The sequence below is a fragment of the Annulohypoxylon maeteangense genome (genome assembly GCF_022496945.1).
Source record: "Annulohypoxylon maeteangense strain CBS 123835 unplaced genomic scaffold GGS22scaffold_4, whole genome shotgun sequence".
Taxonomy (NCBI): Eukaryota; Fungi; Ascomycota; class Sordariomycetes; order Xylariales; family Hypoxylaceae; genus Annulohypoxylon; species Annulohypoxylon maeteangense.
In genome coordinates, this window is record NW_025953251.1 from 978,087 (window position 1) to 1,001,104 (window position 23,018).

At 48.4% G+C, this 23,018-nt stretch overlaps 10 protein-coding genes across 10 annotated transcripts; 6 read left to right on the forward strand and 4 right to left on the reverse strand.

The window, feature by feature from the left end:
• The first annotated feature begins 174 nt into the window (after positions 1-174).
• Positions 175-1,898, forward strand: GGS22DRAFT_108079 (cysteine synthase). The gene is made up of 2 exons (XM_047957865.1): positions 175-593; positions 753-1,898. The coding sequence occupies exons 1-2, from the start codon at positions 452-454 to the stop codon at positions 1,748-1,750; spliced, it is 1,140 nt and encodes a 379-aa protein (XP_047821183.1). The 5' UTR covers positions 175-451; the 3' UTR covers positions 1,751-1,898.
• Positions 1,899-2,046: 148 nt separating this feature from the next.
• On the reverse strand, positions 2,047-3,317 carry GGS22DRAFT_186182 (uncharacterized protein; the record flags this gene model as incomplete). Its single annotated transcript, XM_047964416.1, has 2 exons — positions 2,047-3,140; positions 3,200-3,317. 2 exons carry the CDS (start codon positions 3,315-3,317, stop codon positions 2,047-2,049), a joined length of 1,212 nt encoding a protein of 403 aa, XP_047821184.1.
• A 311-nt stretch (positions 3,318-3,628) lies between these two features.
• Positions 3,629-4,446, forward strand: GGS22DRAFT_186183 (translation protein SH3-like domain-containing protein; the record flags this gene model as incomplete). Its single annotated transcript, XM_047964417.1, has 2 exons — positions 3,629-3,842; positions 3,911-4,446. The coding sequence occupies 2 exons, from the start codon at positions 3,629-3,631 to the stop codon at positions 4,444-4,446; spliced, it is 750 nt and encodes a 249-aa protein (XP_047821185.1).
• Positions 4,447-4,737: 291 nt separating this feature from the next.
• GGS22DRAFT_156841 (potassium transport protein TRK1/TRK2) lies at positions 4,738-8,511 on the reverse strand. The gene is made up of 3 exons (XM_047960426.1): positions 7,999-8,511; positions 6,272-7,944; positions 4,738-6,218 (listed from the first exon to the last, which is right to left on the reverse strand). Exons 1-3 carry the CDS (start codon positions 8,093-8,095, stop codon positions 5,292-5,294), a joined length of 2,697 nt encoding a protein of 898 aa, XP_047821186.1. The 5' UTR covers positions 8,096-8,511; the 3' UTR covers positions 4,738-5,291.
• A 1,973-nt stretch (positions 8,512-10,484) lies between these two features.
• On the reverse strand, positions 10,485-13,458 carry GGS22DRAFT_108108 (DNA repair helicase RAD25). The gene is made up of 2 exons (XM_047957866.1): positions 13,367-13,458; positions 10,485-13,300 (listed from the first exon to the last, which is right to left on the reverse strand). The coding sequence occupies exons 1-2, from the start codon at positions 13,392-13,394 to the stop codon at positions 10,836-10,838; spliced, it is 2,493 nt and encodes an 830-aa protein (XP_047821187.1). The 5' UTR covers positions 13,395-13,458; the 3' UTR covers positions 10,485-10,835.
• A 697-nt stretch (positions 13,459-14,155) lies between these two features.
• GGS22DRAFT_198687 (pseudouridine synthase) lies at positions 14,156-16,925 on the forward strand (the record flags this gene model as incomplete). The annotated part of the gene is made up of 4 exons (XM_047966166.1): positions 14,156-14,253; positions 14,330-14,423; positions 14,480-14,737; positions 14,787-16,925. 4 exons carry the CDS (start codon positions 14,156-14,158, stop codon positions 16,743-16,745), a joined length of 2,409 nt encoding a protein of 802 aa, XP_047821188.1. The 3' UTR covers positions 16,746-16,925.
• A 757-nt stretch (positions 16,926-17,682) lies between these two features.
• Positions 17,683-19,451, forward strand: GGS22DRAFT_186187 (uncharacterized protein; the record flags this gene model as incomplete). Its single annotated transcript, XM_047964418.1, has 5 exons — positions 17,683-17,835; positions 17,896-18,004; positions 18,100-18,766; positions 18,826-19,101; positions 19,157-19,451. 5 exons carry the CDS (start codon positions 17,683-17,685, stop codon positions 19,449-19,451), a joined length of 1,500 nt encoding a protein of 499 aa, XP_047821189.1.
• Positions 19,452-19,833: 382 nt separating this feature from the next.
• GGS22DRAFT_186188 (FKBP-like protein) lies at positions 19,834-20,363 on the forward strand (the record flags this gene model as incomplete). The annotated part of the gene is made up of 3 exons (XM_047964419.1): positions 19,834-19,956; positions 20,014-20,125; positions 20,209-20,363. The coding sequence occupies 3 exons, from the start codon at positions 19,834-19,836 to the stop codon at positions 20,361-20,363; spliced, it is 390 nt and encodes a 129-aa protein (XP_047821190.1).
• GGS22DRAFT_156851 (40S ribosomal S12 protein) lies at positions 20,105-21,411 on the reverse strand. Its single transcript, XM_047960427.1, has 3 exons — positions 21,265-21,411; positions 20,807-21,122; positions 20,105-20,747 (listed from the first exon to the last, which is right to left on the reverse strand). The coding sequence occupies exons 1-3, from the start codon at positions 21,265-21,267 to the stop codon at positions 20,623-20,625; spliced, it is 444 nt and encodes a 147-aa protein (XP_047821191.1). The 5' UTR covers positions 21,268-21,411; the 3' UTR covers positions 20,105-20,622.
• Positions 21,412-21,582: 171 nt separating this feature from the next.
• On the forward strand, positions 21,583-22,946 carry GGS22DRAFT_156853 (40S ribosomal protein S22). Its single transcript, XM_047960428.1, has 3 exons — positions 21,583-21,694; positions 21,956-22,142; positions 22,384-22,946. The coding sequence occupies exons 2-3, from the start codon at positions 22,010-22,012 to the stop codon at positions 22,641-22,643; spliced, it is 393 nt and encodes a 130-aa protein (XP_047821192.1). The 5' UTR covers positions 21,583-21,694; positions 21,956-22,009; the 3' UTR covers positions 22,644-22,946.
• The last annotated feature ends 72 nt before the right edge of the window (positions 22,947-23,018 follow it).

The window sequence follows — 23,018 nt, forward strand, 5'->3', positions numbered from 1 at the left end:
ATGTGGTATGTGGATGGGGAGTTTGATGATACCTAGGTAGCTTGTTGCGTAATTTATATGTGTCGTGTTGCGTTGTGTATACGCTTATGAGTTGTTAAGATTTGGTGCTTTTTAGGTAACTACTTAATGTTCATAATATAATGATTTTATGATCACATTGCTTTCAGATCATCACTCTAGTTATTTATTTAAAAAGTACCTACATACTTTGAAACTCTTTTCAGAGGCTACTGTAGAGAAATAGGGGACCATATAGGTATGTACCTACATGTACACGGCCTAAAAAGCGGCCGAGTGCGGAAACCGGGATGACGTGCTTATGCGTGCCGGCTAGCTGGAACCGAGCCGGTCCAGCGCCTGCGCCAGCGTAACAAAACTGCCCCGCCAAAATTATTAAAAAGTCCATTTCCTACTCCGTCACATACTAGGAATTTAAGGTCCGACAGAAACCATGTTCCGACACAGCGTGCGACGAATATCGACGACGGCGCGCAGGGCCGCGGCTGCTGCTGGTCCTGTGGTCGCGAAGCCCCCGAGCCCGCATACGCTGGCCGTGTCTAAGGCGCAGGGCGTTGCGAAGGGGTTGACTGGAGGTATGAGGACTTGTCTTTTTTCCCTTGTAGTGCAGCTTTCCTTTATGGCATTGAGGTCTTCGATTGCGTCCTGTCAGAGCTCTATTCCAACTCACAATACACAATATCCAATCCCAACCCCCCAACAAGAATATAGCTAACCCAATTCCTCAATCTTAGCAATCGGCAACACCCCCCTCATCCGCATGAACACGCTCTCCGAACAAACCGGGTGCGAAGTCCTCGGCAAAGCCGAATTCATGAACCCGGGCGGTTCCGTCAAAGACCGCGCAGCGCTCTACGTCGTCCTAGACGCCGAAGAGCGCGGACTCCTGAAGCCCGGGGGCACCGTCGTCGAAGGCACAGCAGGCAACACCGGGATCGGGCTCGCGCACGTGTGTCGGTCGCGCGGGTACCGGCTCGTGATATACATGCCGAACACGCAATCGCAGGGCAAAATCGACCTGTTGCGTCTGCTCGGCGCGGAGGTGTACCCCGTCCCTGCCGTCGCGTTCGATAACCCTGACAACTACAACCATCAGGCGAAGCGCCATGCGGAAAGGTTGGATAACGCGGTGTGGACGAATCAGTTTGATAACACGGCGAATCGCAGAGCGCATATCGAGACCACGGGCCCGGAGATATGGGCCCAGACTGAGGGGGGAGTTGATGCGTTTACGTGTGCGACGGGGACGGCGGGGACGTTGGCGGGGGTTACGAGGTTCTTGAAGGATGTCTCGGGGGGCAGGGTGAAGGCGTATTTGGCGGATCCGCCGGGGTCGGTGTTGCATTCGTATATTCAGTCTGGGGGGAAGCTCGTCGAGAGGAGTGGTGGGAGTATAACGGAGGGGATTGGTCAGGGACGCATCACGGATAACTTGGCTCCTGATCTGGATTTGTTGGATGGGAGTCTGCATATTGCGGATGAGAAGAGTATTGGTATGGTGTACCGGTGTTTAGACGAGGAGGGGCTATACTTGGGTGCTAGCTCGGCGTTGAACGTGGTTGCTGCGAAGGAGGTCGCGGAGCTGTTGGGGCCTGGACATACCGTTGTTACGATGCTGTGTGATGGCGCGTATAGGTATGCTGAGCGCTTATTCTCGAAGAAGTGGTTGGAGAGCAAGGGCTTGCTGAGCGCGGTGCCCAAGGGATTGGAAAGATACGTCGTACTGCCTTGAGGAAAGCAACATAAAAGGGGAAAGCGAAATGAAGAGTTCTTGGTTCAGCTGGGCGAAGGCGTTTGAATAGATACGCATATGCATAGGAGTCGGCAAGCAAGCAAGATGTTAAATAGGAGTTGCTTGATATGATAGATCGAGCATGCCGCTCTGTAAATATTGTATGTACAAGTACAATTGCGGCGATAGCTAGTCGGTATTGTTACATCTGAGCTAATCCAGATCTCATGTGATCTGACCAGTCCTAGACCGATCTTTATACAAGCCTAGTCTGGTCTGTCTAGACGAGCCTTAGTTCATCCCGTTTTTCTGTCTATCGAATCTCGTATTTCCTGGTCTACATCTCCCACCGGGCCCATGCCCCCGAACACTACCTGCCATACCGCTTCGCCGACACCCCCTTTCGCATTTTCCCTCGCTAAGCGGAGTTCCTCTTCTAGGGAATCCCGGCGCGTCTTCAGCTTCGCCGCGAGTTCTGCATGTTGGGGACCCTGGTTCTGGAGGACTTCGAGGGCGGCATTGAGGCCGTACAGCCACGACGCTCCTAGCTTCACGAACTTGTTGTCCACGGCGATATATGCGAGTGGCTCGTCGGGCTGGAACAAGGACTCGGGCTGCGTCTGTCTCAACGTCTTGCCCTCGTCCCATAGTAACACGATCTTCGTCGCATACTGGATAACCTTATCGACGACGGCAGGTTCGGCTTCCGTGCCCTGCTTCTGGACTAGCACAGCGGCTAAATGTAGAGGTGATAGGAGTACCATTGGGTCTCGGGCCAGGGGCAGCGTGTCGCGGGGCACGAGACCGTTTGCGGGTTGGTGGTCCTTCTCCTCGAGTAGGGCGACGACGATCTCGGTCCAGCGCAGCGCCTTCCTCGTCTCTTCCAGATCCCAGCCGGAGCGGACGGCCCTCATCTGGACGTGATACAGGATCTCGGTGACCTTTTCACTCATGTCGAGCTTGAAACTTGTGCGCTTGACGCTGCGCGCGAGCTCGATGATGTCGTAGATCCGGCCCTTATCACCGATTAAGCGCGTCAACTTCGTCTGCGAGTTGACGTTGAACGTCCGGTCCGCGATCGCGAGGCCCTCAATCAGCGGGCGCAGGTTGGAAAAGTCTTCCGGCGTAGAGAACAACTCGATGGCGCGGTACAGTGCCTTTTTCGTGTTGGGTACGCTCGAGAACGGGCTCTGGTGCCGGAACTTGAAGACTTCGCCGTCGATTTCGATAGTTATAGGATCCGCTTGCAGCTGCTTCTCGTACTTCTTAGAGTAGATCTTCTTCCGCTGGTCTTGAGGGAGGAAGGCAGGTAGGATGATCTGGTGTCGAATTTCGCTGAGGATATTGTCTAATTCCTCGGAGGAGGCTTTTGAGAAGTATATCATTTCCCCTATACAGTATGATTAGATCTTATTTTGGGTCTATATTTAAAAATTTAGGGATATATACTATTTCGTTGAGCAGTGGACGAGAACGTCCGTTGTGTGGTAGACATCGCTGTCCTCGCCGCGAATGTGAAGGCGCCATTGCTCGCGCGGGATGCGCCGAGCGCCAATTTTCTTGACATATTTCTTGCAAATACCATCAATTGGGCCCTATTCAGCTTCGAAGGTACTCCTCGCACGCGAGACCGTCAATGTCGTGGAAGTCGTAAAATTTCTGAAGCTCAAGATAAAATATCGAAATTTCACTAATACAAAAATTCAAACTGATGATCGGCCCCCACGTACGCCAAGACCGACTCCGCAACAAAATTCCTCCATCCGTTTCCTTATCGATAGGGCATAGTTCCGGACCCACACCTCAATTGCTTCAAGATTTCGTCCGTCCCGCAACGCACTTCCACATCCGAAAAGAGGAGTAGCCGCAACAGACACGATGATCACCCAATCGACGCGGCGGCCCCTGAGCAGCTGGAAAGCCGTGCTCAGGCGTACCCGCCAGCAGCAACAGCACCGCACCCCGGCGGTATTCCGATCAATGGCGACGGAAATCACACCCACCACGCCAGAAGCAGCCGCACCACCAGCTCCAGCTCCAGCTTCCGCAACACCCTCCCCGGCCACGATCCCCGTGCGGAAGATAACATTCCGTACGCCGCCCTCCCTCCCCCCAAACCAACACACCCCCTGAAAAGCTAACCAAACCCATCCCCCACAGACGCCATCCGATCCCCCACAACGCCCAACAAACCAATCCGCACCGCCTTCGCAATCTACCCACGCGTGCCCTCCGCACGAAAAACCAACCCCGCAGCACTCGAAGCCTTCCACGCGCAACAAATCCGCCGTCTCGACCGGACCGGGGCGCGGGCCTCTCTCTTCAACAAGAAGAACCCGGACTGCGCGAAGCCGGGGGACGTGCTGCAAGTGACGACGCGGAAGGGGGGCGGGGAGCCGTTCGCGGGGGTATGTCTATCGATCCGACGAGCGGGGGTGGACACCGCGATTTTGTTGCGGAACCATATCTCGCGCGTGCCGGTGGAGATGTGGTACAAGATATTCTCGCCGAACGTGCAGGGGATCGAGATCGTGTGGCGACGGCCGAAGCGCGCGAGGAGGGCCAGGTTGACGTATATGCGTAAGCCGAAGTATGATATGAAGAATGTGGATCACTTGGTTGAGAATTGGAGGCGCACGAGGAATGTGTTTTCGAAGGCGGGTGGGAAGGGCAAGGGCAAGGGGGTGAAGCGGTAAGGGGGTGGGTTGTGAGAATGGTGATGGGGTGAGAAGGCGACGGAACTGGTTTGCTGTGTGTATAAACACATACCAGTTCTGTAGACGTGTACCATAGGTATTAAAACTATCTACCGAATATCAAAAATATCGATGGCCCAAAAAGGGCATAAATCACTTTAAAATGCTTCAACTTGACTCTCCCCAGAGTTAGCAAAAGTCGCCGATTTACTTATTAGAGGTCAACACGACTAAAGCGTAAAATGAGATGATTCTCTAGTTTGCAAATTAGCACAAGATAGGAGCAATAGGCATAATTAACGAAGCTCGCATTGCTTAACTAGCTAAATACCTACCGAGATAGGCTGAAATAATATATATACGAAGAATAATCCGTTGCCCGTCCGAAACGATGATAAGAAAACGGGACAGTATAGCGTCTCCTGTATGGGCTATCCTGTTCGTTCCCATGAATCCTTCCGAGTCCATATAACCTGAACGTGACGCTTATAATGAAAAGTGAAACACTACATATCCCCTCTATCCCAAGCCTGAGCTGCCATCTCTAATATTGTATGTGCGTCGTCGTATGCAATTCTAGTCTAGTTTGCGCCCTCACTCCCATATTTGCATCATCATGAGAAAAGAGTGTAGAAATATACTCATCCTGTGCTCCCGAGATACCATTGTACTCTCGGTCCTGTACGTCGCGGCCACCGGGGATTGCGGGATCCCGACTGCCGCCTAAAATGTTCGATATCGCGACCGCTGCCTGGCGTTGGCTGCGATGCCGCTCGTCCGGTTTGACTAACTATAGACTCATTTAGCTCCGGCGACTTCGCCCATCCAACCGGACCTTTCTTCCACTAATAGTCTATGGCCGGCTGTGTATCGGCTCTCTTCCTCTGTCTGACAATCGGTTCCTGTATATCACCGTTTTCTTCCATCCCGGGGTCCGAGGTATATTTCTTCAAGGTGTCTAGCCTAGCCAATCCCATAGAGCTCTCTGTCTTCGCCATCGACAAATGTGGCGGATGCGCCGGATACGCTGGACCAGGATGCAAGAGACTTGAGAAAACATTTCTTCTGTCGCCGCTACGACTACGACCCCTAGCCGTGCTTGAAGGTCTGTGAGATTGATGTCCAATAGACATGGCGGAATGGCGACGTTGTAATCTTAAATCGGCATCTTCAGCCTCCTTGCGATTAAGATGTTCGCTAGGTAAGAGGACGGCTCTGTCGAGTCCGTATGGTAAACCACGGTGGCGTCCACGGATCTGCATTGCAATAATGACAAGCTTGCCAACGACGCTAAATTGGGAGCATAATGACGCGTTGACGTTGGTGTACCCTAAGCTGAGTCCGACCGTGCCGTAAGCACTCACGACTTCGAAGAGCACTGCGAACATGGAAAAATCGCCCGACATAAGACGTGAGCCCTCGGAAATGGTGAGGATGAAATAGCCAACAAAGATATACCACAAGTCGAAGGAGAGCTGACGTCGTAAATGAGTTCCCACATACGACATATTGCCCTGTTCACTGTCATCAGCGTCGTAGTGCGTGTTGTACACCCCGAGAGATTTCTCCTCGTACACGTTCGTTCTACGAATCGAGATAGCGACGGGAAAGACGGAGATATACATCATAATGAGGTATGATGTCTGGACAGCTGGGTGTATCAGAGCTAGATTAATACAAGAGAAACCAGCCGTTCTGGTAGATACGGCTTGAAACCATCCGTCGAGGAAACGGATGTTGAGTGGCAGTCCATCGACCGCTCCATCGTGGAGCTAGGAGCGTATTAGTTGTGCAAGTTACGAAGGATTTGCCGTATGGAACTTACGTCAAGGATAATGAACAATATCAAGTCCACCCCATTAAGGGCGACCAAGATAAAGAATAGCCACCAATTAGCATTAGCTGGAAAAAGAAGCGTAAAACATCGTCGAGGATGGTCGAGGAGAAATCTTAGTTCCTCCCAGAGACCGGAGCCACGAGGTGCGACCAGAGAGAATAACCAGATCATGAAACGAAGCATGATAGGGAAACCAGTGTTCCCCAATATGATAAGAAACGACATGACCAGAAGCGGGAAGATGGCCGTATTGAATGAGTTCATGCTGTCGGGGGTCAGGGTCATGCCGAGATCCATGAACGCAGAGTTCGCAGTAAAGAAGCCCCACCATACCCTACTCTGACCAGCCTCATCGATGATATGGCCATAGTAATCGTTGTTGTTGACGATCCATGGCACCAGAGTGACCATTCCGAATATGGTGTAACCAAAGAAATAGATCGTAAGCACGAGAGCAAGAGTCTTTAACGATCGATATTCAATGCCACCCAGCTCTTCTCTCTGCTCCTCAGAGAGCCCAAGAAACTCGGAATTCCGACCCAAAGTCGGCTGCCAACTCAAATATGGTGGGTCTTCTTCTTTACCCTGTGTCAAGGCTGTCTTGATTCGGTGAAGCGGGTTGATCCGAGAAGTTGAGGTAGTCGTATCGGTGTGGTGCAGCTTTTCCCCTTCCTTCCTAGGCTTATGGGGTTTCACGGCACCTAGGGCGTGGGCAACCGCCTCGGCATCCTCGATCACTCGTTCTGGCAAGTCGTGTTCTTCTCTGCGCGGGTGCAAAGGCTCCTCGATAGTTATGGTCGGTTGGCGATCCGGACGATTAGCAAATCGCAAGGGTGAAGTTGGTCGACGAGGACCCTCGACGCTCGACTCCCTTCGTCTACGAGTCGAAGGGTCGGGTCCGTCGGCACCCTCTTCGTCCACTTCTTCTGGCAGCGCTCCTCCGTCGGCCTCTCGGGGTCCGGGAATTCTGAGCACACCCTTGTCGGCCTTGCGCTGTCTCTCTAGAATTGCAATATGTTCTGCATCAGAACGTTTCGAAGGCAAGAAGGCTCCGGCATCTTCCAACTCGAGCGTGTCGCTCCTCCTAACCTGATCAGAGAATTTTATTTGTGGAGCAAGACGATGAATAGGATGATCTTCATCTTTGGGATCCGCCTCTTCCTGCTCTGATTCGTCGTGATGTGAAGACCCGTTCAAGGGCGTTTCATGCTTCGTAGCTCCTTCAATCGTGTAATTATCCAACAAGATACCGTCATTAGTCATACGAGATGATTTAGCGGTGTTGTGCATCACCGTAATATTTCGCCCATTGACGCCTTTCTCCAAGTCCGTAGTAATCGGTTTCGACTTAGAGCGAGACCTGGCCATAGAAACCCGTCGCGTCGTGGCTTCTCTCACGATGTGTTGGAATCGTTTTTCGAACCAGTATAGACGTAAAAAGACCACGGAAGAATGAATAGTGATGGGATTAGACATCATAGCTAGAAAGTAGATCACCAACTGCTGGAAAGTGTTGAGGGTGTTCACGTCAACGGTATTGAGTCCTGCCTGCGTGTTGGCACCGCTAGCAAAGAAGAGGGCATCGATATAAGCCAATTGGGTTTTTCCGGAAGCGAAGAGCAAGATGGACCCTACAATAGTCCATCCGACAATCCAAAGGTCTGAAGAACGTCAGCTGAACATATATATCACAGCATTGGGTGAATACAACATACAGTGGGCTGTGATAAAGTTGAAGTGTGGGTTTTTAGATAGTAAAGATGGTCGAAGGGTCTGGATAAAATCCAAGACATATCGACGAGTGCGGCCCATGATGGCTAAGCTGTTGTATATCCAAGAGAGGGCTTTTATTTGTTAAAGCCTGGGGTTAAAAGAAGAGAAGCCGATGTTAGAAAGCCACCGAATCGTAGACCTGGCTCATAAGGTCGCTGATGAGAGGGCGGGTTCCGAACATGATGATAGTGGTTCGTTCCGAGGCTGTATAAAGTCAATCAAGGTAATGCGAGGAAGGAATTGATGGAATTGTGTAGACCAAACATTAAGCAATCAAGTGCAACTTCAGCTATAAACAAGACAAGCTTAGTGGAAGGTGAGATGAGAGGTTTAAAGAGTCGAATGGTAAGTACTAAGTCTCGGCAGATAGACGGCTTATTATAAGATCGTAAGACAAGAATACAAAGAGGGCTGAGACAAATTGGTCAAACGGAGGCTTATGCCAAGCCCTAGACACAGCTACCAAAATAAGAATAATTGGAAATGAAACTTGATGAAATTGAAATATTTGTAAGATATCCGAAAATGGGAATTGATAAATGATAAATTGTTTCAACTTACTCTCATTGATTCATCGCCACGGTATATGAAGCGGTTACGATTGCGTGAGGAGATCTCGAGGGTGGCTCGGATGGTCTTGTGGTTTAAAGGATAGTTGGATAGTTGAAGTTGGAGACGGCGGAGAATCAATGGGATCTTATCCACCAAAATCTTGGTTTAAGGACCAAGAGGTAGGCGCAGTTTGTTGGTAGCAGGCAAGCTCGGTAATGAAAATATGGATATGACGGAAGAAACGAAAGAAGAAGCGACACCTTCCGTCAAAGCACGACTCAGTGCTCACGGATTATAATTAAGTGGATCTAGTCAAGAGTATTAAGTCTTGACATGTAACTTTGATTGGCACTTACCTATACTGTATGTAGGTAGCTTAACTCACTGGCCCTCGAACCTTTTGGTAGTGGCTTAACGGTTTCTTGTGGTTGTTTTTTTAATTCTTTCTGATGCGCTTAAGCTAGAAATATCGTAAAAATAAAGGGGTTTGTTTGTATTAGCTAAGAAATCGTAATTTAAAGGAAAGAAAAGAACCGCCAAGACTAAAAACAGACAGGCCTTTAAATTTTTTCTCTGCTAAACGATGTTTTCATTTTTATTTATTTTTATTTTTTTATCCCTTTTCCAGATCAAGTGAAATCAAGAGGGATAAGAAGGGAGACCCCGGTCTCCTAGCCTTTGATGGTCCGAGATTGATGATGCACTCGACATGGGGTTGGACCACAGATAGCCGGTGAACAGCGCGTTTTGAATCGAACACAAACCACAAACCACAAATACCCTTCCTCTTTGGTAGACTGACAGGGATCAGGACGTGTCTGACTGACTAACGCAACATGTAGCTTGTCTAGCTTGAAATTGATCTGTGTGTAAGTATGCAAGAGATGCGAGAAAGAAAGTCCTGGGGACACTAAAAGACAACCGGGGTAGTAGTAGGGTTGGGGCCGCGGCAAGTGCTACTACGTGACGGAAAGGCTAGAAGTTTTCCGCAACTTCTTGAAGCTCTGCGAATCCCTCTGTAAGCCGCGTTACAACTCTGTAAGCACCCGGCATCTAAATCATCAGAGACATTACTGTCGGCAGTCTCTGTGGACTATATCCGGAAGGGCCTAGACTTTTTATCCTTCTACTTCGTCCTGTAGAATCGTATATCCAAATCGTCCGAGTTATGTGGCCTCCATCTGCGGAATTTGGAGATGGTTGAAAAAAACCGGAAGCTTTTATATGGACGTTACAAGGTACCTACAGCTGCTACCTTCGGTGCAAGGGTCCTTAATTGATCCCAATTGGTTGACTGCAACCACTCAGCATGTGATCACAAGTACCCTCCATGAAAAAAAGTACATGGAATCTTCGGTGATGATGTCACACCTCAATCGTGCGATGTCGACGTGGTCGAAGCTCAGGTACCTACGATTTGTCAATTGCTTTTCTTGGCAGACCGGGCTTGGAAGTACTTAATAGTTGCATATCAAGACATTATGTACATACGCGTATGTACTCGACGCGTACTTGTCAGGAAAATAGAAGAGGCGGGTGAAAAACGAGATGATCTTTTACATCGTGCATGTAGGATGGTAGAACAGGAAAAATGAAAAGTAAAAAAAGTAAAAAGGTAACGGGCTGATAGCTTCTACACCGACATTACCTACCATGAAATATTACCGAAAAATTTATATGTAGCAAATGTAACTCGAGATAAGCCTCTCTTGAACCCCCAAGGCTCCATCGATGCCACCCCAATCGCATGCCGTGAATGTCAGCCCATGTCGTGCAGTGTTTTGAGCAAATTTTAAATAAATCCCGTAGCCACGCAATATGCGAGCGATAGGTTACATTTAATACGTAGCACTGCAGCCTTCAGGGCTACGATCCGTGGGATGGTGCATCTGTCCATTGTGCTGGAAACACTAAGCTATTATAGTATGCCCGGATAAAGTACCTAAATTCGAGTACACGTTGACTAGTGGTATCTAGCTACTAGTAGCTATGTACTATGTAGGCGTCTATGAAGTAGGTATCACCAAAAATGATGCCCATCTGGGTGGCTTGCCAAAGGCATCCATCAAAACACTACCTGCCTAACCCGCACTGGAACTCGTCGTTATTCTTGGGGTATATTCACTCCCCGTTCAATCTTGAAAATGCCATTGACGCCCGCCCCCCGTTTTCGTACCCCCGATTCACATCTTTTTCCATATCTTACAGTGTACAGTGCTCAAGTTGTCTAGCGCTGATTCTTCAACCGCTCTTTTTCTCTGGATATCTTCTTGAAGAAGGCATTGCTCTGCGCCGGCTTCTTCTTGAGTCCCTTGTTGCCCTTCCTCTGCTCAATGTACGCCATATCTCTTCCGCCACTGAGTTCGACGAGCTCGCCAGCTGTACGCTTGTAGCGACCCTTCTTCTTGATTCCGGGTCCGTAGAACAAGTCATCTGCGACATCGTCCCATTCTGTCTCTTTCTTAGACTCCGTATCGATCACGATGGTCTGAAGTAGTTCGCGACGCTGTTGTGCCGTTTTGTAAACAAGGCCTGGCATTTCTTCAATCCCGGTCAGTTGCGTGATAACCTTAAAAGAATATCCTTGGTCTACCAGAAAAGCCTGTCGCTTAGTCGAGTAGAACATTTCCGGTGTATCTCTCGAGACTAATGAGTAAAAAAACGCATTAAATCCCTCGTCCGATCTGCGCTTCGCTCGAAGGATGCGTCCTAGTCTCTGTGCTTCCTGACGACGAGATCCGTAATGAGATGAGATTTGAATGAGACAAGTGGCTTCCGGAAGATCTAGAGATGTATCACCAATCTTTGACAAGAAAATAGTCTTGACTTCGGGATTGTGCATAAAGTTTTCTAGAACTTCCATACGCTCCATATTAGACGTAGATCCACAAATAAAAGCCTTCCCCAAAGTCACGGCAATGGATCTAAGGGCGTAGACGTTGTCGGAAAAGACAATAATTTTGTCACCTCGTTTTTCGTGGTAATCGATCAAGAACTGGCAGGCTTGGATCTTACGCGGGTTCATGACGTATAGATTCTGCTGGAGACTCCGGTTCTTCTTCTGACGGTTGAATTCGTCAAAGAACTCAGCCGTCATCGAGCACCAGACTTCAGCACACTGAACCTTGGCTATGTGTCCTTGCTCTGATAGCTCCATCCAATTTGCCTCGTACAATTTTGGTCCAATGAGAAAGTTCAAATCAGAAATTTTGTCATCTTCTCGTAGGAGTGTTGCAGTTAGGCCAAGCTTCGCGTGGCTCTTAATTGAGTGTGACACCTTGCGAAAAATGGCCGCAGGTACTACGTGAACCTCGTCCAGCAACATTAGACCCCATTCTTTCTCCCTCAGGAACTTCATAACCTTCTCCGAATCATGAGCTCGTTTCTTTCCGGAGTTTGTTACCATAGGATACGTTGTGACAATGATCCCGGTGTTGCCAGGGAACTTCGCTTTATGATCCGACGTAAAAAGGGCAATATCTTCCGGTCTTATATTGGACCATTTCAAGAATTCGTTACGCCATTGATTGGCCGACATTGTGCTTGTGCAAAGAACAATGCACCCTTTTTTAATTGTGCATGCGGCCGTGATGCCAACCAGGGTCTTGCCCGCACCACAAGGTAACACAATGATACCACTCTTCGCTCGCCCATTTCCGAACATCTTACTAAGGCTTTTCTCTTGGTAGCTTCTAATCTGTGTAGCAGGTCGTAAGTCGATCTCAAGGTTCGCATTCTTGTCGTCGTTGCGAAAATCGTATTCTTCTAACATAGGGTACTGGATTTCTAAAGCACGCTTCTGAACGACCTCGATAGTAGAGTCCTCGATCTGAAAGGCGTGCACGGCATCCTGATTATCATCATCGTCATCTTCTCTCAGAGCATCATATGGATTTTGGCCTTGTGTTTGTTCAGTCGATTCTTGCTGCGTATTCTCATCCTTCTTGATCTGTGCTTGCTTTACTCCTGCGGCATTGGAAGTACCGGGAATGACTAGGCCGCCCATGGAGGGGGCGCTGGTGACCGTCTCAGTGCCTTGAACACGGCACGGCCCAATGATAGGATCTTTCAATAGTTTCTGCAATACTTCGGGATCAGTGCTCTCGACGAAGTATTTCGTATCTTTAATGACCAGCTTCACTTTCCCGTAACTAGATGCACAACTTCCGATGAAGCCTATAATAGACTCAGGGACACGGGTCTTAGAGAACCGCTCCAACGTATTGATGATATCTCGAGGCTGCAAACCAACTGATACAGCCGCATACAGACTATGACTAGTAAGGGCATACTCGTGGATGAAGGTTGGACGCGATAAAGGTTCGGCAACGGTAATAAGGAAATCTTTCGCTTGTTCGGCCAAAGTACTGAAGTTCTCTAGGATGATTCGTCCTCGCTGGGGATCTATCCAGATAGGGCGATTTTTGAAATCGGGTTTCAATGGCAAATATGAGAAATCACGTCTACCGTCTCTGAAGAATCGTCTCGAAGTCCAGTCCTCTTCGTGTGATGCCTTGTCCCGAAATGTTGCGAGCGAGAAGCGATCTACAACCTTCTGTATCTGTTCTTCATTTTCAGGGGGAAGCTCTTCCGCGGAATCCGAGTCATCGTTACTACCGATAGATCGAGGGGTGGAGGGCCCGGGAGTTGAAGCTGTAGAAGCCCTTCTTGATTTGGAGGGTCCTGACACGTCTTGAATTTCACAATTGTTAGTTTATTTTCTTTTGAGAAATATCAAGAGGTTAGAAGTGAGCCTACTAGCGGAAGCCTTTCTCTTGGGCGGCATCTTGGCAAAGAAATTCTTTGCGTGATGCAGATGAAGAAAAAGAGAAATGCTGAGGTAGAAGTTTGGATTAGTGGTTTGATTTAGAACCTTTAGAAATCAATGGAGGCGAAGATTACCTATGACTGAGTGGATACCTAGTACCGTAATGGCAGGTTACAAGTACTAAGTACTAGGTACAAGCTAGATTATGTAACCGGACGGCAGTCTGTTTCTGCCAATCGGAGAATTTCCAATGATGTGATGAAGTACTTACATGTGGGGCAAAGCTACAGGTTCATCATGGCAAAGTCCACTATATTAGAAGTACCTAAAAGTACCCGCTCTATCAGTAGAACTTTGCAATTGAATGTTAATGTAACCCTGTCACCGCCTTCTGCAGGCACTTTAGTACGCCAGTAGACCGCTTTTATTATCACGATTTTCTGCCGTCAGAATGTTTTTTAAGGTTATAATCCCCCACTAGCTTTTACCCCACCAAAAAGTTGCACCCCAGATATCACAACTCGTTACGCACCTAAGTAACATTTACAACTTCTTCCTTCCCTTAGATAGGTATCTTGTCATTCGCAAACTCTTTTCACGAAATTTTGAATTCATGAACAAGGGCATTGCACTGCTCCACTGCTTTCGTTAGGGATACCTAACATCCATACATTGAGTGTTCGTCACTCTTACCTAGAACCTCCAGGGCTATCTCCCAAGTTTGGTAACTAGGTATACTTCAGACATGGCAACCCATACCGCCATGGCTCAAGGCAGCAATGCCTCAATTCGAGGCTCATTTGAGCAACGTGTCGGTATTACTCAATACGTATCACAGAAGGAACATGGATGGTCCGGAGATACGCGCACAAGGCACGTACAGCATATAAAGCAATCTTGATATTCATCTCAAGATTGACCCATTTGCTTAAACCAGCACTGACAATTATTAGATTCACCGATTTTCAAGTCAATGAGATTGACAAAGACGGTAAAGTCATTCATCTACAAGACCTTCCGGTGAACGCCAGAGATTCAGCAAAGACTGTGAGACTATCCCTTCTTGCGTATAGTTAATAATAAAATAACTGACCCAACTATAGGAGTCCTCTCGCAAACCGCAGAATGCAAGTTCGACGGCAAGCAGTCACGGCACTACTGCCGTGAATATAGAGAAGCTACCCAGCATCTCTCAATCAGACCAAACGATTTTAACAGATCTCCTCGGCCAAACTACCACAGATGAACTTATTGATCTCTATGGCAAAGCTAATGAACAGAAGAAATCGGCATCCAAAACTCCTATCTTCGTCAAGATTTCTGCTATGAGCGATAAGTCTCAAAGATCTCGAGTTCATACCGTAAGTTTTGCAGGTTCTTCCCAGTTTGCATGCAATTAATTTCGAATAGGAGATTCGGCGTATATTCAGTGGTAAGATCGACACTTCCACTGATGGTGATGGATCTATTAAGGCGGCACTTGTTGGTAGGGGTAATCAACAATGGGGTAATCGTTCCAGAAATGAACGATCTAGTCGCAAAGGACAGTACGCTGGTCAGGATGATGACGGCAGTTACCTACATTTCACTCTCTTTAAAGAGAATCGCGACACTATCGAGGCGATCAACCAAATTGCCCGTTTTCTCAATCTCAAGCCCGCGTTCTTCGGCACGGCTGGAACTAAGGATCGTCGTGCTGTGACATCCCAGAGAGTTAGCATACGAAGACGCAATCCCCAGTCCATGATTAGCGTCAACTCTAAGCTATTCGGTGTTAAGATCGGTGACTTTACGTTCGAAAAGAACCCAATCCATCTAGGGCAGCATACCGGTAACGAGTTTGTGATCGTTCTCAAGAACTGCCATTTTAATGGAACAGATAACTTGACCTTCGAAAAAAAGCTCGACATCGCAAATGCTACCGTCACCTCTGCATTAGAACAGGTCAATCATAATGGTTTCATCAACTACTATGGTACTCAGCGGTTTGGTACACATCGGATAGGAACCCAAGAGATCGGCATGATGATCCTCAAGCAGGATTTCGAAGGTGCCGTGGGAGCCTTGCTATCTTTCGATCCCGATTTGGTAGATCCCGCAGAGACCGGCTCCCTTGCGGTTACACGACGCGAGGATGCTTCCCGCGCACGGGCTTGTTGGATCTTCTCAGATACAGGCAACGTGCAAGATGCCCTCAAGTATCTTCCGAGACGTTGTCATGTCGAGTCTACATTAATGCGTCATCTAAGTAAACAGCCCAAGGATTACGTTGGAGCCCTCCTTTCGATCAGTCGGGGAATGCGAACGATGTACGTCCATGCATTCCAATCTTTGGTATGGAATTTTGCCGCAAGTAAGCGTTGGGAGCTTTTTGGCCAGCAAGTAGTCAAAGGAGATCTAGTTCTCCTCGAAAGCGACCACCAGACTGCACAGGATGACGAAGAAACTATCCATCTCGCGGATTCGGAGTCGGTTACTGAGGATATAGGTGGACTCAAAGCACACGCGCTTACCGAGGAAGAGGCGAATGGCGGAAAATATTCAATATTCGATGTCGTTTTGCCCTCTCCTGGCTGGGATGTTGTATACCCAGACAACGAGATTGCAACATTTTACGAAGAATTTATGGCAATGGAGGAGAATGGCGGTCTGGATCCTCATAATATGCTTCGCCGACAGAAGGATTTCAGTCTTCCTGGTTCATATCGCAAGCTGATAGGTAGATTCATTGGCACTACTACTGCCTCTGTTCGAACCTACATAAACGACACAGACCAGCTTGTCCCGACAGACTTAGACTTGATACAAAATCGCAAGGCCAAAGAAACCGCAGAGCGTGCTGCGGCTTCCATAAGCGTGAACCCTCCGGCATCGGCTTGGCAAAGTTTTGTCAACAATGTAGAAAACGCAGAGAACCGAGAACTTCGTGCCAGGGCCGAGCGACGAAAAGCGGAAGAAGCCTCTGTCAGACCAGAGCAGCAAGCAACGGATACTTGGGTGCAAACTTCGGTCAATCGAGGCAACAAACGGGTTAGAGTTGCTAAACATACCAACGAGATCACCCCTGATACTGACAACGGAACGCCGATGGACACGCGCGGAGATGGGGTTCAGACGGACGATAACACAGCAAGCAAGTCCGAAGACGGCGCACATACGGTGAAGAACCATGATCAAGTAGCTGAAGCCGCCACTAGCGAAACCTCTATGGCCCAAGTAACCCACACAGAATCTCCTGCCACTACTGATGAGAAGAAAATAGCAGTAATCCTTCAATTCGCGCTGCACACCAGCCAATATGCGACCATTGTTCTTCGTGAACTACAAGGAATGCCCTTTACGGATGAAGACGCCGTTAACCCCTCCTAGCGATGTTACACCTAAACTCGACGAGACGACTTTCCACACCAGTTTTCTCTTATCGCTCAGCCTATGCCAATTCTATCCGACAACCTTGGTCGAATTTCACTGTTAATGTTTGCAATGTTGCACTTCAACGTCGCCCACTGGCCCCTAGATGAACTGCGAGGACTGAACTCGGGTGGAAATGGATTTCTACCTACGCATTAGGTAGTTGAAGTTGAGAACATTTCTTCGTCGGTAAGACTCTACGTTCATTGGAGCTACTAATTCAACTTTCCGGTTCGACATTCACTTCCTACGATGAACAAAAGATGCGCTATATAAATGTATGATGGGAAGGGAACATAATCACGATCACACCTGAGTATGATGGATGGTGGATATAGCTTTTGGGACAAGACTTGCACGAGTACAATTCGCAGGATGAGATACCCCAATTACCCCTTAGCTAGTTTATACTACCATGACTATATTATATCTGTGTCGTGATGCTGGTGTTTCTCACGCGTCTACCTAAGGCGTGAGATTAGACATTTGAGTTGGATTGATTATCGTAATTACCTAGTAGTTTATACTATGGTATGTTCTTTCCTATATTCTAGCACCTAGTAGTGTATTATTTACAAAATCGGAAGTAACCAGCAAGTTTAGCAGTGGGCTCTTTCCTTCCACTGACGATATTCCTTTGTTGCATTGGTCATGGTAAACTCTAAATTTGTATTGGTCCTTTGTCGAGTCGAATAGCTAGATAGGTCATGCTGCTTCGTTGTAAAATTCGCCTCTTACATATCGACCTAATCGCCTAGAATACAATCAAGTAGACCTAAATTAGGTCATCATATTCATCCACTTGAACGGTAATGAAGACCAAAGACGAACAAGCTAAAAAAGCTTGCCACCTACCGAGTACATAGCCATTCAGATTATACACACGACGTTCAAAATGAGCATGCTCGAGCGCTTCGCAAGGTATAACCAAGGCACGAGATCCCGCCGCGACGTACCGAAACTAAACATAAAACCTAAACCCGCGGGCTTCAACAACGATGGACAAGAGCGCGGCTTGTTTAGTAGGAAACGGGATATCGTGAACCAGGTGGGATAACTAAAGAGGTGGAATATTTCCAACGGACACCTACTAATGCTTATTACGTAGATTCTAAGCCCGACCGTCAAGCATTTCGGGTTCGACGGAGCTAGCAACTCGCCGTTTAGTAGGAGATCGCCGCCTCCGAGAGGTATCGAAACTCCCCCGTATCCCCTACGTAGGTAGAATATAAACCCCAAAAATAAAGAAAAAATACAATCACACATACCGATTCCTAAGATTCTCCAGCTGACGAAAAATCAAACCCACTAGGCCAACCGGCCTACTCTGAAGTCTCATCCGAATCAGACTTCGACTACGACCGCGGCGCGCTGCTCAGCCTATCGGACTCGGTGCGGGCCAGCCTGCAGCACCACAAGACCATCGGGCCGGACAACGAGCAGCTCAGCGCGTTCCTCGAGGCGGCGCAGCGCGACGAGGAGCTTAGGAGGCCCGCGCTCGACTTCGAGACCGTGGAGTACGCGCGGCTAGACAAGCTGCTCGCGGAGCTGCTGCATCATGCCGATGTGCTGCGGATGTCGACGTCGTCGATGTCGGTGGGGCTAGAGACAGAGCTGATCACGCCGGTTAGGAGCACGCACGAGACGCATAACCCGCACATCGGCACCTGGACAGCTAGGAACGGCGGCGCGGGGGGCGGTGCGGGGAGGAAGCGGGAAACCCAGGCGGTAGCGGAGTTGTCGCCTAGGTACGGCGCCGACCTGGCCGCGGCTAAGAACCTGCTGCGCGCGTGGCGGAGGAGATTCAGGGAGCAGTATTTCATGATGGATCAGCATCGCTGCGCGGTGCTGGTTAAGGGCGGCAGGCTCAAGGATGTTAGCTTCGATAGCTCGCTGTCGTATGATTTGGGCAAGTGGCATACGAAGGTTAGTGATCCGATTTCGGAACTAGAGGGGAATTTGGGGTTTGAGACTGGACAGTAAGTTTGCTCTTTGCTTTTCGCTTGGCTGGGGATGTGGCTGACTGTGTTGTGTGAAGCTGGTGGCTGAATCTTACGTGTGCCGAACGCGATGGCATAGTGGCGAGCTCGTTCGAGAAACCGACGAAGGGGCGATATGGAATTACGGCGCTGCCGCTGATGACGGGACAAGAGGAGATGATACGCCCGAATACGTATAAATATGTGCGTGTTGGGAGGGCCAAGGATATGCACATCGCTCTGATATCCCAGGTCGGCCGACAGATCCGGGTTCTTCGGGGATATAGGTTAAAAAGCATACTCGCGCCACAAGCTGGCGTTCGGTATGATGGACTGTAAGTTTGAGCGACCATTTGCGATGGGCCGACGTTGACTGACTTGGTATTCTAGATTCACCATCAAGCAATACGGATCCAAGCAAGACAGCAAGACAAACCTCTGCCGCCTCGAACTGACCCTCGAACGTGCCCCGAACCAGAAGAAGACTCTAGAGGAGATTAGGAAGATCCCTAGGCCGTCTCAACTCGATGATTGGAATTTGTACGAGAAGCTCGAGGGAGACAAGATTAAGCTGCTTCAGGGGGAGTCGAGTTACTTGGAGTGGAAGCTCAGACGCCAAGAGGAAAATATCGAAAGAGAGGATTGGAGAAGAGCGAGGCTGTTTAAAGCTTCTTTCGCCCATTGAACATACAACCTATGCACATAGTCTACGATGGCAGGCTGAGGCTGGTCCTGGTAAAGGTGTTCACGGTACCGGTTTGAGCTTTGGGAATGGTGGTAACGACGATCATGACTACTTTGATAATCCGAGCCTATAAAAGTTCTCTCTTTTGACGATTCAGTATAAAATACCTATTTTACTTCAGATCCGATCGTGTTTGTTGTTGTGGCTTGTAACTATTGCCTCACATAAAGTGCATATGTAAGCAGAAGGATAGTGGTCTGACAGCCGTCCACAGCTGGGAACTCGATTGGTAAAAGATCGCGCCGCCCACGTCAATTTAACGTGGGGCTCTCATCGATCTCAATTCTTTACCTCATCCAACCATTTATCAACATAATTCGCCATGGCTCCAAAGAAGAAGGCCGACAAAAAGTCGAATGATAAGGATGCCGGCGGGAAAGGCAAAGATGACAAGAATGAGGGTAAGGGGAAAGGTGGCCAAGCAGTTTTAGTCCGGCACATTCTGGTAAGTTAGGGCTTCTGTTCATCTCAATGCGAAGAGAAACTTATACACAATATGCAGTGCGAAAAGCATGGCAAGAAGGAAGAGGCGTTTGCCGAGATCATGAAGACTCCCACTCTAGATCACTTCATCACAGTGGCCAGAATCTTCAGTGAGGATAAAGCAAAGCAAGGTATGGTTTACCTATCACATTCGTACAGCTTACTGTCTACTAGGTAGGCATATCACTTTCATAGGCTAACTTAGAGGTACTAGGCGGTCTCCTTGGTTGGCAACGTAAAGGTCAGCTGGCGCCTGAGTTTGAAAAGGTTGCTTTCGTTCTTCAGGAGAGCAAAGGTAGCAACCTCTTCATCGGACAGGCCAAGACAGCTTTCGGATACCACCTTATCGTGGTAGAAGGTTACAGATGAGATATTCAAGATACCCAGACTACCAAGTCCACCACAGTTTACTCAGTAGAAGCATATCACAGTTGAGATGAGAGGTTTCGCGGAGCATGTTGTAATGCAGAATTTTCCTTTCCGATGCAGTATGGTACCCCTATTTTTTCAGCACCTTTGCCAGCTGAAATCGCCAGTAGAGTACATTTCAAGGGTCCGTAGAGGATGTCGTGAAAATCATCCCGATCCACTGTCTAATATCCCCGCGCAACGCCTATGAAGATCCCCTTTACTGTTCGGTTTGGAAGTAGTTCAGGAGGATGGATCGCTCGGTCGACTCCTCACCCCAGTCCTTAACTACTACGCAAGAGCAGTTGACTACCTTGCGAGCATTACCTTCTCGGTCCAAGACGCCTAATAATATTCTGATTAGCTCCAAAATGCATATCCAACCCGTTTGATATATTACTCACAGAGACCGGCCCACTCGCCCAGTTGCTTGCCATCAGGGACCTTGATCAGAGGAATCTTATGTTCGGAACAGAGCGCGATGACGAGCTTCTTATAGGCCTCCTCTTCGCAGGACTCGTTGAGGACACACATGTGTGCTTGGCGTCGGTCGAGGGCCTTGGATGCTTCGCGGAGACCTCGGGCAAGACCGTCGTGCATGAGCGCAAGTTTTAGAACACCCTTAAGAGCGTCTAGAACGGACATCTGGCCCTTGGAGGCATCTGCTGAGACTTCGACCTCCTCGGGGGCATCGGGTGCGTTGTTCTCTTCTACGTCCGACTAAAATTGCAAATGTATTGTTAATAAATTGCTTGCGCGCACAGAATGGAAGCCTGAGCACGAGATACGAAATACAAGACAGTCGCATTTAAATGTTCCGACGCATGATATTCTGGGGTTAATAGAAAATACAAAAACGTACCATCTTGAATTGTTTGATACCGGTGCGATCCTCGAAGAGCTACTTGTTTGTGTCGAGATGTGAAGGTGAAATTTTGGTGGACGGGAGGTAATCGTGAGAAAATCAAGAAATGTTCCAAAGCACTGATGAGATTTGATTGTATCAATCAATTGAGGCTTGAGCCTAGGGAAGGTGCACTGGGGGGGTTTAGTTGTGTATCGCTTAGGGTTAGCTGCCGAAATTTATCCAATTGGGTGAATTCTAATTCTTGCCAAGACTGCCCACCAGAATTTCGCATGCAAAAAAAAGAAATCCACCTAAACTAACGAACTTTTCACTTTTCTACTTCTACTCCACTCCACTCCGATTCTTCTACTCCCGTTCATCTTTCTGCACAACACACAACTTTTGAGCGTCAAGCAAATTTCCATCGCTTAAGACCTCCATCGAGGTATGTTATTAATTTTAAATCAGGTGCCATTATCATGACTTGAATCAATCCACCAATGCGCCCTTCAAGAAGCCGGGGGAGAGCAATCAGAGGCCTTACCGCCAAACTTCGCATCACGATTACGATGGCCAAGTCTGGTCTCTGATACGCTTCTCCTCTCCAGTACTGAGCGGGCAGAACCCACCCCAAGCGGCGCATTGGGGGAGGGCACTCTCCATGCTCATGGCTTTTGAAGGCTAACCAAATGTTTCACCTTTGCAGATACCTCACATCTATCCACGGACGATCTGAGAATCTCACCCGAATACCGCCAAAATGGTTAAGACTTCGGTTCTCAACGACGCTCTCAATGCGATCAACAATGCCGAGAAGACTGGCAAGCGACAAGTCCTCATCCGACCTAGCTCCAAGGTCATTGTCAAGTTCTTGACTGTCATGCAGCGACACGGTATGTTTGCGATATATTTTGCTTGGTCCTTTGCACATGGACAATCCCCTATTCACCACAACACATTCGGCATGATAACTGGATAACGATCTCAACAATCCCTACGATCGAAGTCTTTTAAGTTGCCGATAGATCGATGTTTTCTAGCGAAGGAATCTTACACGTTTCTCTGATCAAATATAACATGAAGTCTTGACGTTTAGTCTTTCGCTACATTTAACTAACATTCTTTTTCTGTTAGGCTACATCGGCGAATTCGAGGAGGTCGATGACCACCGATCTGGCAAGATCGTCGTTCAACTGAACGGCCGCATCAACAAGTGCGGTACTATCTCTCCCCGATACAACGTCCACCTTGCCCACCTCGAGAAGTGGGTCGTCAAGCTGCTACCTTCTCGTCAGTTCGGTTACATCATCCTCACCACATCTGCTGGAATCATGGACCATGAAGAGGCCCGACGAAAGCACGTTGCTGGCAAGATTATTGGTTTCTTCTACTAAACGGAAGGGGCAATTAAAAAAAGGAGGATGGGAATGAATTAAGATATATGAACTGACTGAGAGCATTTTCGGCGTTGGGGAAGGAGGAATGGATAATGGCCAAGTCGATTCATGACTTGATTTTCATGTTTTCATGAAGCCAAAATACACCATGATACCACGAAATGCTACACTGAGTCCAGTTCTGCAGTAATCGCTTGTGTTGCCAAGCCCCTTTTATGCCATGTGAAAATGCAGGTTGTACTCCGCACGCACGCACAGGTAAGGGGAGCTATTATTACCTAAAATGCCAGGTGCGTCGGGGTACCTACGACCAAGTAATCTGATCCTTCTGTACAACGGTGACTTCTAATTGGAGTTTGAGTTTATTTACTA